Source organism: Salminus brasiliensis, chromosome 20 (genome assembly GCF_030463535.1).
Source record: "Salminus brasiliensis chromosome 20, fSalBra1.hap2, whole genome shotgun sequence".
Taxonomy (NCBI): Eukaryota; Metazoa; Chordata; class Actinopteri; order Characiformes; family Bryconidae; genus Salminus; species Salminus brasiliensis.
The window spans coordinates 5,188,676-5,202,217 of NC_132897.1; the positions used below are offsets into that span (position 1 = coordinate 5,188,676).

Here is a 13,542-nt window from a genome sequence, read left to right on the forward strand (position 1 = left end):
TCACTTCACTGACCGCAAGTCTACGCCATAAACAACCCAGTTTGAATTCATTATTATTGCATATGGTCACTTTAATGTTGTCTAATTTATATTAGTAATTATTATTAGTGTTTTAGTGGAATACCAAAGCAACCGCTTAGCAACGCTATAGCAGCCATCTAGGAACATCATAGCAACCACTTAGCAATACCATAATAACCACCTTTGATACCATAGCAAACACCCAGCAACACCTTAGCAACCACTTAGCAACACCATAATAACAACTTGGCAACCACCCAGCAACACTATAGCAACCACCTTTGATACCTTAGCAACTGCAGAACCTCACGATTAACCACTCAAACACCAAAGCAACCATCCAGCAAACATTTAGCAACCAGCCAGCAACACCTTAGAAATCACCTGGAATACCATAGCAACCACATAGTAACTACCTGGCAGTGGGAACCACTGCAGCTGCACAACCAGGACCTTTCTAGTTTCTAGTCATAAAGTAACACATTTGCATACAGTCTAGTCACCTGTTTAGCCTTCCTCAGTTTAGCCCCACCCATTCATGTTAAAGTGTTTCAGCATTGGCTGATTTTAGAATAAGCCCAGCACAGGGCAGCCAATCAGAGCTGATGATATTTACATGCAGTATATGTCTTAAAGTCTTAAAGGCACAGTAACAAAAGCAGGCTGGTGTGGGGGGGGGGGTGGACTTGCAGAAACGAGAGATGATGCTTTGGTCCATAAAACCTCTTGTGTCTTAAAGCTTTAACGTGTGCTCTCTTTGCAGGACGCCGACATTTGTGTGCTGCAGTGGTTGGGGACAGCAAGGAGACGATTGCTTAACGCGTAAGAACCACACACCTTCATCATGCTTCCCTTTTATAGTCCTCTAAATAAAGGTTCTCTGCTCGGATGGAGTATCCCGTGTCCTGCACATTTGAATGGTTTTCCTGTTCTAGCAAACCACTACTAAGTGGTTGGTAACCACTGGGATACCATAGCAACCGCTTAGCAATGCTATAGCAGCCACCTAGGAACACCATAGCAGCCACTTAGCAACACCATAATAACCACATTTGATACCATAGCAACCACACAGCAACACCTTAAGCAACCACGTAGCAATACCATAATATAAAACTTGGCAACCACTTAGCGACACTATAGCAACCACCTAGGATGCTAGCATGTTAGCAACCAGCCAGCAACACCTTAGAAATCACCTGGAAATCAACCATGGTCCTGGAGTATCCCGTGTCCTGCACATTTGAATGGTTTTCCTGTTCTAGCAAACCACTTGGTAATCAGTTGGTAACCACTGGGATACCATAGCAACCGCTTAGCAACACCATAATAACCACATTTGATACCATAGCAACCACACAGCAACACCTTAGCAACCACATAGCAACACCATAATAACAACTTGGCAACCACTTAGCGACACTATAGCAACCACCTAGGATGCCATGGCAACCACCCAGCAACACTATAGCAACCACCTTTGATGCCATAGCCACTGCTGAACACCACTTAGCAACCAGCTCTTTACCACCCAGCAACACCACAGGAACCATCCATACATTTAGCAACCAGCTAGCAACACCTTAGAAATCAATGGTCCTGGAGTATCCCGTGTCCTGTCGTGTTAGGCCCCAGTGTTAAGATCATCCCTGATGCCCATGTGACCATTTAAGAATCCTCTTTGTGCTTAGGGGCTTTTGGGGAACCTCTGATTGGTTGAATCTGTTCTCTCTGAATCTGGGAAAACTCGTAAGATACACTATATGTCCAAATATTTATGGACACCCATACTAAAGCTACCATTTAGCTACCTTAAGCTGCGCTCATTGCTGACACAGATGTGTGAATGTACACACACACACACACACAGCTTGTCTAGGCCCTGTAGAGATGTACTGCCAATAGAATAGGACTCTCTGGAACCTATTGGCACCATGCCCAATGCCACACATTTCATCTGTCTGTTTTTGTACATTTGTGTTTTATACATCTATGTCTCCAATAGGGGTAAAAAAAAGAAGCTGAATGCATTCATTTCAAGGGGTGTCCACAAACATTTGGACAGATATTGCAACCTCCACTGAGCTTATCAGAGAGTCTCATCCCCATTGTTTTTCTCCCCACCAGCTCTCTGTGAGGGCAATTTCACCTGCAAGGAGAACGAGGTGTGCGTCCGACCCAATGAATGCCGCTGCCGTCATGGATATTTTGGAGCCAGCTGTGACACCAGTAAGAGGCCATTTTGTGTTACGACTTCCTTCCTCACTGACATTTTTGGCATTCTTAGCCAATGGAAATGGATGTGCCATCTGTGTAGTTCACCATCGCATCAGCAGCCACAGAGTCTATTAATAGACTTAAAGTTTGTAGGCACTTCTCTGATTGGTATCTGCTTAAGACACCACCAGTCAAACGTTTGGACACACCTGTTTGAATGTGACCATATTTTTGATTTAAAAAAAGAGGACACTGGGGACAGTGTCCTCACAGTGTCCTACAGTGGACAGTGTCCACTGTAGTTAGGATGTCATGGAGATTGCTCACCCAATGTCACAACTTACATTCATCCAGCTGACAACATTTAGCCACGTTGACGGCCAGCTAGGATTTCTTGAGATCAGCCCTTTAGCCCAAACTATCCAGCAAACACTGGTTCTATGGTCTAAAACTGACCACTACTGAAGGGCTACAGGCTGACCTACCAAAGAATGCACTTACTATACGACTCCCATACGAAGTGTCACTGCTGGCCTGTGCTGAGAATGGTCTACTGTCCAAACAATGCATAGTCAGCGGTGGTCTTATGGTGTATTGATGGACAGGGTAGAAACAGGCTGCCAAACTGTGCATCAACAGATGGGCTACAGTCAGTTCCTGTATCCTTACACAGTGTTTCCCACACATTGGCAATGCTTGGGTGATCCCTCAAAGCATGTCAACAGCCAACAAAGCGTACAGCACTTATCCCAGTTTTTCAGTCCAACAAATATGGATGTAGAGCACGCAGTGACACTTCGTATGGGAGTCGTATAGTAAGTGCATTCTTTGGTAGGTCAGCCTGTAGCCCTTCAGTAGTGGTCAGTTTTAGACCATAGAAGCAGTGTTGGCTGGATAGTCTGGGCTAAAGGGCTGATCTCATGAAATCCTAGCTGGCCGCCAACGTTGCTAAATGTTGTCAGCTGATTGAATGTAAGTTGTGACATCGGGTGAACATTATTCAACGCCATCATCAGTTTGTCGTAGAATAGTGATGTCAGCTGACGTTCATCTTACAAACGTCAAATGCCAACGTTATCCTGACGTAAGATACAGATATTTGACCAAACGTCTGCTGAACGTAAAATTCTTTACGTTGTTAGATGTTAATATGCTGTTGATTTTAATTCATTGTGTTAAAGAACCAGAATTCAACATCTGTCTAATGTTGGAGCCTGGCGTCAACCCTGATGTTGTTTTTTGATGGATATGTGACGTTGATTTCCAACCAAATTTAATGTCTGTCTGACGTTGTTTTTTGTTGTCAACCCAATTTTAGTTTCCCTCTAAAATTCAATGTCTGTCCGACATTAAAGTCCAATTACTTTTTTTCCCACCCAATTTGGTAGGTCAATAACCCAGTCCCCATTCATTTGAACTCTTCCTATCACTAGCAATGTCCAGCCCCCACCACTAGGGTGGTGAATAATAGCACGTCTCCTCTGACACATGTAAAGCCAGACACCGTCTCTTTTTGAACTTTTTGAACATTACTAGTTAGCCAACATGCTCAGAGGAAAGCATGGCTCCTCAGATGCCTGCGCTGACCATCGTCACACTAGGAGTGATGTGGGAGGAAATGCCATCAACCCAACCCTGAGAGAGCAGGGCCAATTGTGCTCTATCGCACTCTGGCTGCCGATGGCAAGCAGCATGACCTGAGATTTGAACCAGGGAACCTCAGGTTATAGTGGCAATGCCTTAGTCCACTGGACCACTTGGAGCCGTCCAGTGACTTGTGTCTGATGTCAAGTTGATGTTCTGCTGGTTGGGATGTTTGAAACTGGGACTATTCAGAATCCCTGTGTCGGACGGGTGCTAGTCTTCAACTTCCTAGTGTTAGGGCACTGCAAGTAATAGGGGGAGTTCACATGAATGGCGAAGAGTAGTAATTGGCCTTCCAAATTGGGTAGGGTGGTCTTGCGGTGATTCCTTTCCATTGATTGATGGGGTAGGGCGTGGCTGATAAATTGTGGTGGTGGGGGAAGGGGGGCAAAAAACATTAATACACGAAGCAAGTACGAAGTGTTAAGTGATTCTCGTAAAATGGCCAATCCTTGTAGACACAAGTTACAGGTGTTTCTTTCCCTGCCCCTACAGAATGCCCTCCTCAGTTCTGGGGTCCTGACTGCAAGGGCAAATGCACGTGCCACCCCAATGGCAAGTGCGATGACGTGACGGGCAAGTGCACATGCCACCCCAACCGCTGGGGCGAGAACTGCGAGAAGCCATGCCCCTGCCAGAAGGGCAAGTGTGACCAGGAGACGGGCAAGTGCACCTGCCACACGGGTTTCTGGGGGCCGCACTGCAGCAACAACTGCTACTGCAGCATCAACTCGGTTTGCGACCAGAGCACAGGCCGCTGCATCTGCAACCCCGGCTGGTACGGGCGCAACTGTGGCGCCCAGTGCTCCTGCAACAACTCGCCCTGCGAGCAGTTCACGGGTCGCTGCCAGTGTCGAGAGAGGCTGTGGGGACCCAACTGCGAACGCTACTGCCAGTGCGTACACGGCAAATGCAACCCGGCGGACGGCTCGTGCACCTGCAAGCCGGGCTACAGGGGCAAGTTCTGCAGGGAGCCGTGCCCGGCCGGGTTCTATGGACAGAACTGCAGGAACAAGTGAGGAGAGGGGTTGGGAAAGCATAATAGATTCAGCTACGGTCCTGAAGATCTACCACCCTGATCTGAGACTCCTCATCCAGGTGATGAAGACCTGTGGGAGCATCTGAACCCTCTAGGGTGGTGGATCTTCAGGACCAGAATTGAGCACCCATGACTTTCCATACATCCTATTGAACAAGTCATGTTGTCCTTCATGATCCGAGGCCAGATAGTGGCTCATCAAATCTCGTCTGTCCCCAGGTGTGGTCACTGTAAAGGTCAGCAGCCTTGTAAGGTCACAGAAGGACGTTGCGTTACTTGTGAGAGAGGCTGGAACGGCACTAAATGCGACCAGATGTGTGCTCCTGGCTTCTTTGGGGAGAACTGCAAAGACGAATGTCCGCCGTGTAAAGATGGTCACTTCTGCGACCGCATCAATGGGAAGTGCTCTCACTGCAATCCCGGCTGGATCGGAGATCGGTAGGACTTTAATGATGTTTTTGTTGATTTCACAGAAGTCCTTTAATGGCTTTTCTCATCGTAGGGATTTCAGTGTGCCATACGCCTTCCCTGACCTCTCGCCCTCTCTCTCTCTCTCTCTCTATAGCTGTGAGGTTCGCTGTCCCAACGGGACGTATGGAGAGAACTGTGCGAATGACTGCAGCCACTGCTTTAACGGAGACTGCCACTTTGCTACAGGAGAGTGCCTGTGCGACTCAGGCTTTTACGGGACATAGTAAGTCTGTTACTGTTTTTGAGGTCAAGGCTGAATGGAGCTCACAGTCGTAAACATTCACTTGGGAGTGATCAGGAATGGTGGGAAGTCAAAGCTGACTGTTATCATGGCGTATCAAATACGCTGGGGCAGCATCCTTCCTTCATTCGTGCCATTCTACAATGTAGCCCCTTCATTTGTACTGTTCTAGAATGTAGTTCGTCCATTTGTGCTGTTCTTGAACATAGTCCCTCCATTTGTACTGTTCTAGAATGTAGTCCCTTCACTCGTACTGTTCTAGATTGTAGTCCCCCCGTCCACACAGTTCTAGAATGTAGTCCATCCATTTTGTAATGTTCTACAATGTAGTCCCTCCATTCGTGCTGTTCTTGAATGTAGTCCCTTTATTTGTACTTTTCTAGAATGTAGTCCCTTCACTCGTACTGTTCTAGATTGTAGTCCCCCCGTCCACACAGTTCTAGAATGTAGTCCATCCATTTTCTACTGTTCTAGAATATAGTCCCCCCATTCATACTGTTTTTGAACGTAGTCCCTCCATTTGTACTGTTCTAGAATGTAGTCCCCCATTCATACTGTTTTTGAACATAGTCCCTCCATTTGTACTGTTCTAGAACGTAGTCCCTACATGCGTACTGTTCTTGACCATAGTCCCTCCATGTGTACTGTTATTGAACGTAGTCCCTCCACTTGTACTGTTCTAGAATGTATTCCCTCCATTCGTACGGTCCTTGAATGCAGTACCTCCATTCATACTGTTCTAGAACTTAGTCCCTCCATTCGTACTGTTATAGAACATAGTCCCTCCATTTGTTCTGTTCTGCAATGTAGTGCCTCCATTCGTACTGTTATAGAACATAGTCCCTCCATTTGTTCTGTTCTGCAATGTAGTGGCTCCATTCGTACTATTCTATGTTTCCCTTTTACTCGTACTGTTCTAGAATGTAGTCCCTCCATTCACAATGTCCTAGATCATTCTGATTCTAGTCAAAACATTCTAGAGTGCTCATCCTCAATTTGTACTGTTCTAGAATGTAGTCCCTCCATTCGTACTGTTCTAGAATGTTCTCTCTTAATTCACTGTTCTAGAATGTTCTCTCTTAATTCACTGTTCTAGAATGTTCATCCTCTAGGCAAGCTGTTCTAGAACGTTCACCCCCATTTGCATTGTTCTAGAATGCTTATTATCTAGTGAAGCTGTTCTCCAATGTTTCTCCAGTCTGTTTATCCACTAGTCACACTGTTCTAGAATGTTCTTCTTTCCCTCCCCTCTTTACACAGTTCTAGAATGTTCTCCCTGTTCCACCTTCATAATGTTCTTTCATTACCTCCCATTCACACATATATCCCGTAAAGCGCTCAGCCTTTCTAGGATCTCTGAAGCTTTTTGCTTGTCTAGAATCCCTGAAGTTCAGCAGTGTTGATCTTGTGGAATGTGTTCGAGTTCCAGAGGCGTGGAACGCTGCATTCCAGGAAGGGCTCCGCAGGCCTGCGGTTTTGATGCGACTCAGCACATAATTAACAGATTAAGGCCTCAATCAGGATCTTTGCTGCTAAATTACATGTGACCAGCCTTCCGTCTATAAATTCATCACTGGAACAGGCACAGAGGTTCTGCAGATGAGAATCAGAACCCTGTATGAATAAAGAAGTGGGGTTGCTCCCACTGCCAAGCAGCTATGACAAACTGAGAGGTCCAGGCTGAGACGTTTATCAGCTGAATCTGTTGAAAGATGAAATGGATTCGGAATTCTTTTAAAACCTCTTAAAGGAATTTTACACAAACATTTCCTTTTCTTTCTCCAGCTGCTTTTGCTGATATCTACTCATCTCTACAGAAAAGCTTATTTGGCATGAATCAAACACTAGAACCGCACTGTATTTCATAAAGGAACGCCTTTTCTTAACGTTAGGGAATGGGAATAGTTGCCCTCTCTTGCCAAGCAGCATTTTTTCACAAGAGGCCCCAGCCCAAGCAATGATTTTGACTGTAATGGCTCCTAAATACCGTCCATCATCCCTCATAAAGATCTCGTTCAGAGAACGTTAACGACGTTCTCGTGGCTGTTTTCTCTGTTTTACTGATTTCTTTCGCTCCAAATTATCAGTGAAATCCTTCCATGTTGGATATTTACACTCCTTATTAGGAACACTGCGTAGAATCAAACATGGTCTTCTGCTGCAGTAGACCATCCGCCTCAGGCCTCGAGATGTTCCTGTTCACACTGATCGAGAATGTTCTCCATTCATACTGTTCTAGAACTTTTGTTTTTCTTTTATCTTGTTCTAGAATGTATGTTATTCATTCACTGGTCTAGCATGTCCATCTTCCTTTCACACTGTTCTAGAATTTTCATCCTCAATTCATACTGTTCTAAATTGTTGGTTCTACATTCACATTATTCAACAATGTTCATTCTTCATTCACACTGTTCTAGAATGTTCATCCTCAATACACACTGTTCTAGAATGTTCATCCTACATTCACACTGTTCTAGAATGTTCATCCATCCTCCTTTCACTCTGTTCTAGAATGTTCATCCTCCATACACACTGTTCTAGAATGTTCATCCTCCATACACAATGTTCTAGAATGTTCATCCTCCATACACACTGTTCTAGAATGTTCATCCTCCATTCACACTGTTCTAGAATGTTTGTCCTCCATACACACTGTTCTACAATTGTCATCCTCCATTCACACTGTTCTAGAATGTTCATCCTCCATTCACACTGTTCTAGAATGTTCATCCTCCATTTACACTGTTCTAGAATGTTCATGCATCCTCCTTTCACTCTGTTCTAGAATGTTGATCCATCCTCCCTTTACTCTGTTCTAGAATGTTGATCCATCCTCCATTCACACTGTTCTAGAATGTTCGTCCTCCATACACACTGTTCTACAATTGTCATCCTCCATTCACACTGTTCTAGAATGTTCGTCCTCCATTCACAGTTCTAGAATGTTCATCCTCCATACACACTGTTCTAGAATGTTCATCCTCCATTTACACTGTTCTAGAATGTTCATCCATCCTCCTTTCACTCTGTTCTAGAATGTTCATCCATCCTCCTTTCACTCTGTTCTAGAATGTTCATCCTCCATACACACTGTTCTAGAATGTTCATCCTACATTCACACTGTTCTAGAATGTTCATTCTCCATTTACACTGTTCTAGAATGTTCATCCATCCTCCTTTCACTCTGTTCTAGAATGTTCATCCTCCATACACAATGTTCTAGAATGTTCATCCTCCATACACAATGTTCTAGAATGTTCATCCTCCATTCACACTGTTCTAGAATGTTCGTCCTCCATACACACTGTTCTACAATTGTCATCCTCCATTCACACTGTTCTAGAATGTTCATCCTCCATTCACACTGTTCTAGAATGTTCATCCTCCATTTACACTGTTCTAGAATGTTCATGCATCCTCCTTTCACTCTGTTCTAGAATGTTGATCCATCCTCCTTTCACTCTGTTCTAGAATGTTGATCCATCCTCCTTTCACTCTGTTCTAGAATGTTCATCCTCCATTCACACTGTTCTAGAATGTTCGTCCTCCATACACACTGTTCTACAATTGTCATCCTCCATTCACACTGTTCTAGAATGTTCGTCCTCCATTCACAATGTTCTAGAATGTTCATCCTCCATTCACACTGTTCTAGAATGTTCTTCCTCCATTCACACTGTTCTACAATTGTCATCCTCCATTCACACTGTTCTAGAATGTTCGTCCTCCATTCACACTGTTCTATAATGTTCGTCCTCCATTCACACTGTTCTAGAATGTTCGTCCTCCATTCACACTGTTCTAGAATGTTCATGCATCCTCCTTTCACTCTGTTCTAGAATGTTGATCCATCCTCCTTTCACTCTGTTCTAGAATGTTGATCCATCCTCCTTTCACTCTGTTCTAGAATGTTCATCCTCCATTCACACTGTTCTAGAATGTTCGTCCTCCATACACACTGTTCTACAATTGTCATCCTCCATTCACACTGTTCTAGAATGTTCGTCCTCCATTCACACTGTTCTATAATGTTCGTCCTCCATTCACACTGTTCTAGAATGTTCGTCCTCCATTCACACTGTTCTAGAATGTTCATTCTCCATTCACACTGTTCTAGAATGTTCGTCCTCCATACACAATGTTCTAGAATGTTCGTCCTCCATTCACACTGTTCTAGAATGTTCATCCTCCATACACACTGTTCTAGAATGTTCATCCTCCATACACACTGTTCTAGAATGTCCATCCATCCTCCTTTCACTCTGTTCTAGAATGTTCATCCTCTCACTCTGTTCTAGAATGTTCATCCTCCTTTCACTCTGTTCTAGAATGTTCATCCTCCTTTCACACTGTTCCAGAATGTCCATCCTTTATTCACACTGTTCTAGAATGTCCATCCTAGTCATGCAACGCCATAGCAACCACCGCAAAAACAGTTTAACCCTACTGACCACATGGGAACCTCCAAGCGACTGCCTGGAGGGCTGCTAATGTACTAACCAGGTGCCTGGAAGTGGGAACCACTAAAGCTGCCGTTCTTCGTATTGTCCAGGAAATGCTAATTTTGCTAGTTAGGGGGTAGTTAGCGGGTTGTTGGGCAGGGATAGCACGTTCCAGATTTGTTTAGTGAAGGAATTTCTTAAATCTTATATTCTTGTTATTCCAATTTATCAGACGGATGGGGCTTCTTGGCCATCGTTAGACTCATGTTAGTGATTAAGGCCCAGTTTCCCAAAAGCATTTCGGGATCGAGACCATTTTTTAGAGGGAGAGAGATTGCTCAGTGTGATGCTCACTCTACCATGCTATCGAGACACTCAGCCCTGCCTGTTTAACATTATTCCTTTCTCTCTTTTTTATCCTTGCAGCTGCAATCTGACCTGTGAGTTCGGTCAGTTTGGGGTTAACTGCGCAGAGACGTGCCCCTGCCACGATAAAAACTGCAACCCGGTGTCTGGAGCCTGCAATTTATGTAAGAGAAACCTTTTTGGTGTGTCTGCATCTCTTTATGTCTCTCTCCCCTACTCTCTCTCTCTCTCTCTCTCTAGACTCTTTGTTATGTCATTTGTTTTGGAGACCCACAAGAGTTCCTGGTCTGCTGAGACACACTGTGTTCCATTGCGTCAATGTCAAGCGAGCCTGTGTGCTATAGCACAAAGAGCAGGGTGGGTCATCTCCAGAAGGGTAGAACGTTCTTAGTGGGAATAGTTGTTGTGAAAGTAGAATTAGAATTAGCTTTTAGATCAGCCATAACATTATGACCACCTGCTAATCCGAATGTTAAGTAGGTCCCCTTGTGCCACCACAACAGATCTGAGCATTCCTGGCAGGGACTCCACAAGACCTCTGAAGGTGTCCTGCTGTGGTATCTGGTACCAAGACTCACAGGTGGTTACTTTCCTGAACATCTTGAACGTTTGATAGGTACTGACCACTGCATACCAGAAAAAAAAACGGCCTGATGTTTTGGAGATGTTCTGAGCCAGTCGTCTAGACATCACAGTTTCCCCAATCCCTTGAAAGATGCCACTGTGGATAAAGATAATCAGTGGTACTAATGTTATGGCAGATAACTACGCTGGTGTATCTACGCTACCTTTGTCTTTAAGAGTGCAAAAATGGGGATGCAGGGTTCTTTGTGTGAGAGCAAGCTGAAGACCTTCTTCCCAACGCTGAAGAGAAAGCTTAATAGGCCCAAAAATGCAGTTGTTATGGGTAACATGCGTTGTTAGGAGTGTCTGTGTGTGTGTGTGTGTGTGTTGTCCTATGTAGGTCACCGTAGTAGACAGCTGGAGTTTTGACCACGGCGGCCCTGATGGTGTTTCCAGAGTGGTGTCTGATTTTTACGGCTGTGTTTTTTGGCTCCTTCCCTGTCCTGCTCGCAGTGTTAGTGCGAGCTTCTCACAGAGGAGTGAAATACTACAGGAAGAGAGAGAGCGAGAGAGAGAGAGACAGAGATTGAGAAAGAGGGAGAAGTAAGGGTCAGCAGAGGTTTTTGGCAGTGTTGATGTCACCAGCGCAGCCCTTCCTCTGCACAGCTGTGTTGAGAGAGAACGCCTGACCCACTCTCTGACACTCCACACACTGCTGAAGCTTCTCCATCAGAACAACCACACTGTGAAAAGGAACTTTTAGGGGTTCTTCAGTTTGAAACTGTCGAGGAACCTTGAAGGAACCCTTCTCTTCTAAACACCTTTGCTTGAAGGTTCCTTAAGATCGTTCCTCTTAGGTTCCTCCACAGTTTAAAGTTGAAGAACCTCTTAATGTTCCTCAAGGATCTTCTACTTTTAACAGTGAGAACTCTCTTCTGAATAATCCGAATGTTGAGGAGGTCCCCATGTGCCATCACAACAGATCTGAGCATTCATGGCATGCACTCTACAAGACCTCTGAAGGTGTCCTGCTGTGGTATCTGGCACCAAGACTAACGTTAGCAGCAGATCCTTCAAGTCCTGTAAGTTGTGTAAGGAGGTGGAGCCTCCAGGTGATCATCAGTGAGCCTTAGGTGCTGCTGCCCATGACCCTGCTGCTGGTTCACAGGTGGTTTCTTTCCTGAACCCCACTTCCTTGTTTCTACACCCATTCTCCACTATAACAGCTCCATGTTACCATGTAGGAGAACTAGGTAGTCCATCTGTTTCTCTGCATACTTTGTCCTTGTCCCAACTCCCCCAACTCATCCCAAAAGTTCTGGATGGAGCACCATCATTCCAGAGAACACATAAGTTCCTCGAACTTGGCTGGAGAACCAAGTTAAACATCTTTCTAATGAAACATGCAGTTGATCCGTGTTCGTTAACCACTCAGAAAAGTAAACAATATATAGTACACAATATGGACAAAAGTATTGGGACACTTACGCTCATTCATTGTTTCTTCAGAAAAAAATCCTGCTTTTGTTGGAGTAACCGCCTCTACTGTCCATGGAGGAAGGCTTTCTACTAGATTTTGGAGGAGCAGTGCTGTGAGGATTTGATTGCATTCATTGACAAGAGAGTTCCACAGCTCAATGCTGACATGGTATCAATAGGCTGATAGTTATCTGCTCCAGTCCTATTCTATTGGCAGTACTTTCCTCTGCAGGGACTTACAGCCGCTGAATGCACCCGTTAGAAGGAGTGTCCACAAATATTTGGACATATAGTCCAAATATACCTTCTGACCTAACTACTGGCCGACCGACCAAGCGACCTATGTGTGTGTATACAGAGAGGTACAATGGGGGTAAATCGAGAGTACCGATGATGCTGAAACTGCAGCTGCTGACAGTCGCTGTAGCCTAGTTGGACTCTGTGTAGGTGTCTGAAGCTTTACTCTTCCCTCATGCTTCCTCAGATCCGAACCAGCGGATGGGTGTGATAGCTGCTGGGACGCTGGTGTCGTTTCTGCTGCTCATCCTGCTCTCTCTGCTCTGCTGCTGTTTCCTCTGCAGCAACAAAAACCGCAATAGGTGAGTCAGCAAAGGTCAAACCTGCCTCCCCGACACACCCAATACCAGGACATCCAAGTCTCATACTGTTAGTATAAGCCAAATGTACCCGTTTTGAGGTCAGTTCTCAGCCCTGCTGATTGAGTTATAGGAGTGTAACACTCGGTTGCACCTGTTGCACTCAATTGTACAGAAATCTGGCTGCTGCAGACCAGTGCAGTGGACATCAGTTATGTGTGGTCACTTTTCCTTTAGACTATTAGGTTAAGCTACACTGTTCAAATCAGCAAACCCGTTTGAACCGCCAGCAATATGCAGAAATAGGGGCAAAGGACTAAAACTAACAGAGTTCAGTGAAATAAAAGTTGTGTTTAGGTTTAAGATTAGGGTTAGAGTTAGGCTTGAGGCTAAAGTTAGGATTAGGTTTAGAATTAGGTTTAACCCTTGTTTAAAGTTAGGGTTGGGGTTAGGTTGCGTCGA

At 44.9% G+C, this 13,542-nt stretch overlaps 1 protein-coding gene across 1 annotated transcript in view; it reads left to right on the top strand.

The window, feature by feature from the left end:
* The window catches only part of scarf2 (scavenger receptor class F, member 2), a 45,207-nt gene that overhangs the window by 14,784 nt on the left and 16,881 nt on the right, over positions 1-13,542 (top strand). The window contains exons 3-9 of the mRNA XM_072664599.1: positions 785-843; positions 2,149-2,250; positions 4,378-4,897; positions 5,141-5,359; positions 5,487-5,615; positions 10,502-10,605; positions 12,969-13,083. Of these exons, the coding sequence (XP_072520700.1) occupies positions 785-843; positions 2,149-2,250; positions 4,378-4,897; positions 5,141-5,359; positions 5,487-5,615; positions 10,502-10,605; positions 12,969-13,083 (1,248 nt within the window). The remainder of the gene's footprint in view (positions 1-784; positions 844-2,148; positions 2,251-4,377; positions 4,898-5,140; positions 5,360-5,486; positions 5,616-10,501; positions 10,606-12,968; positions 13,084-13,542) is intronic.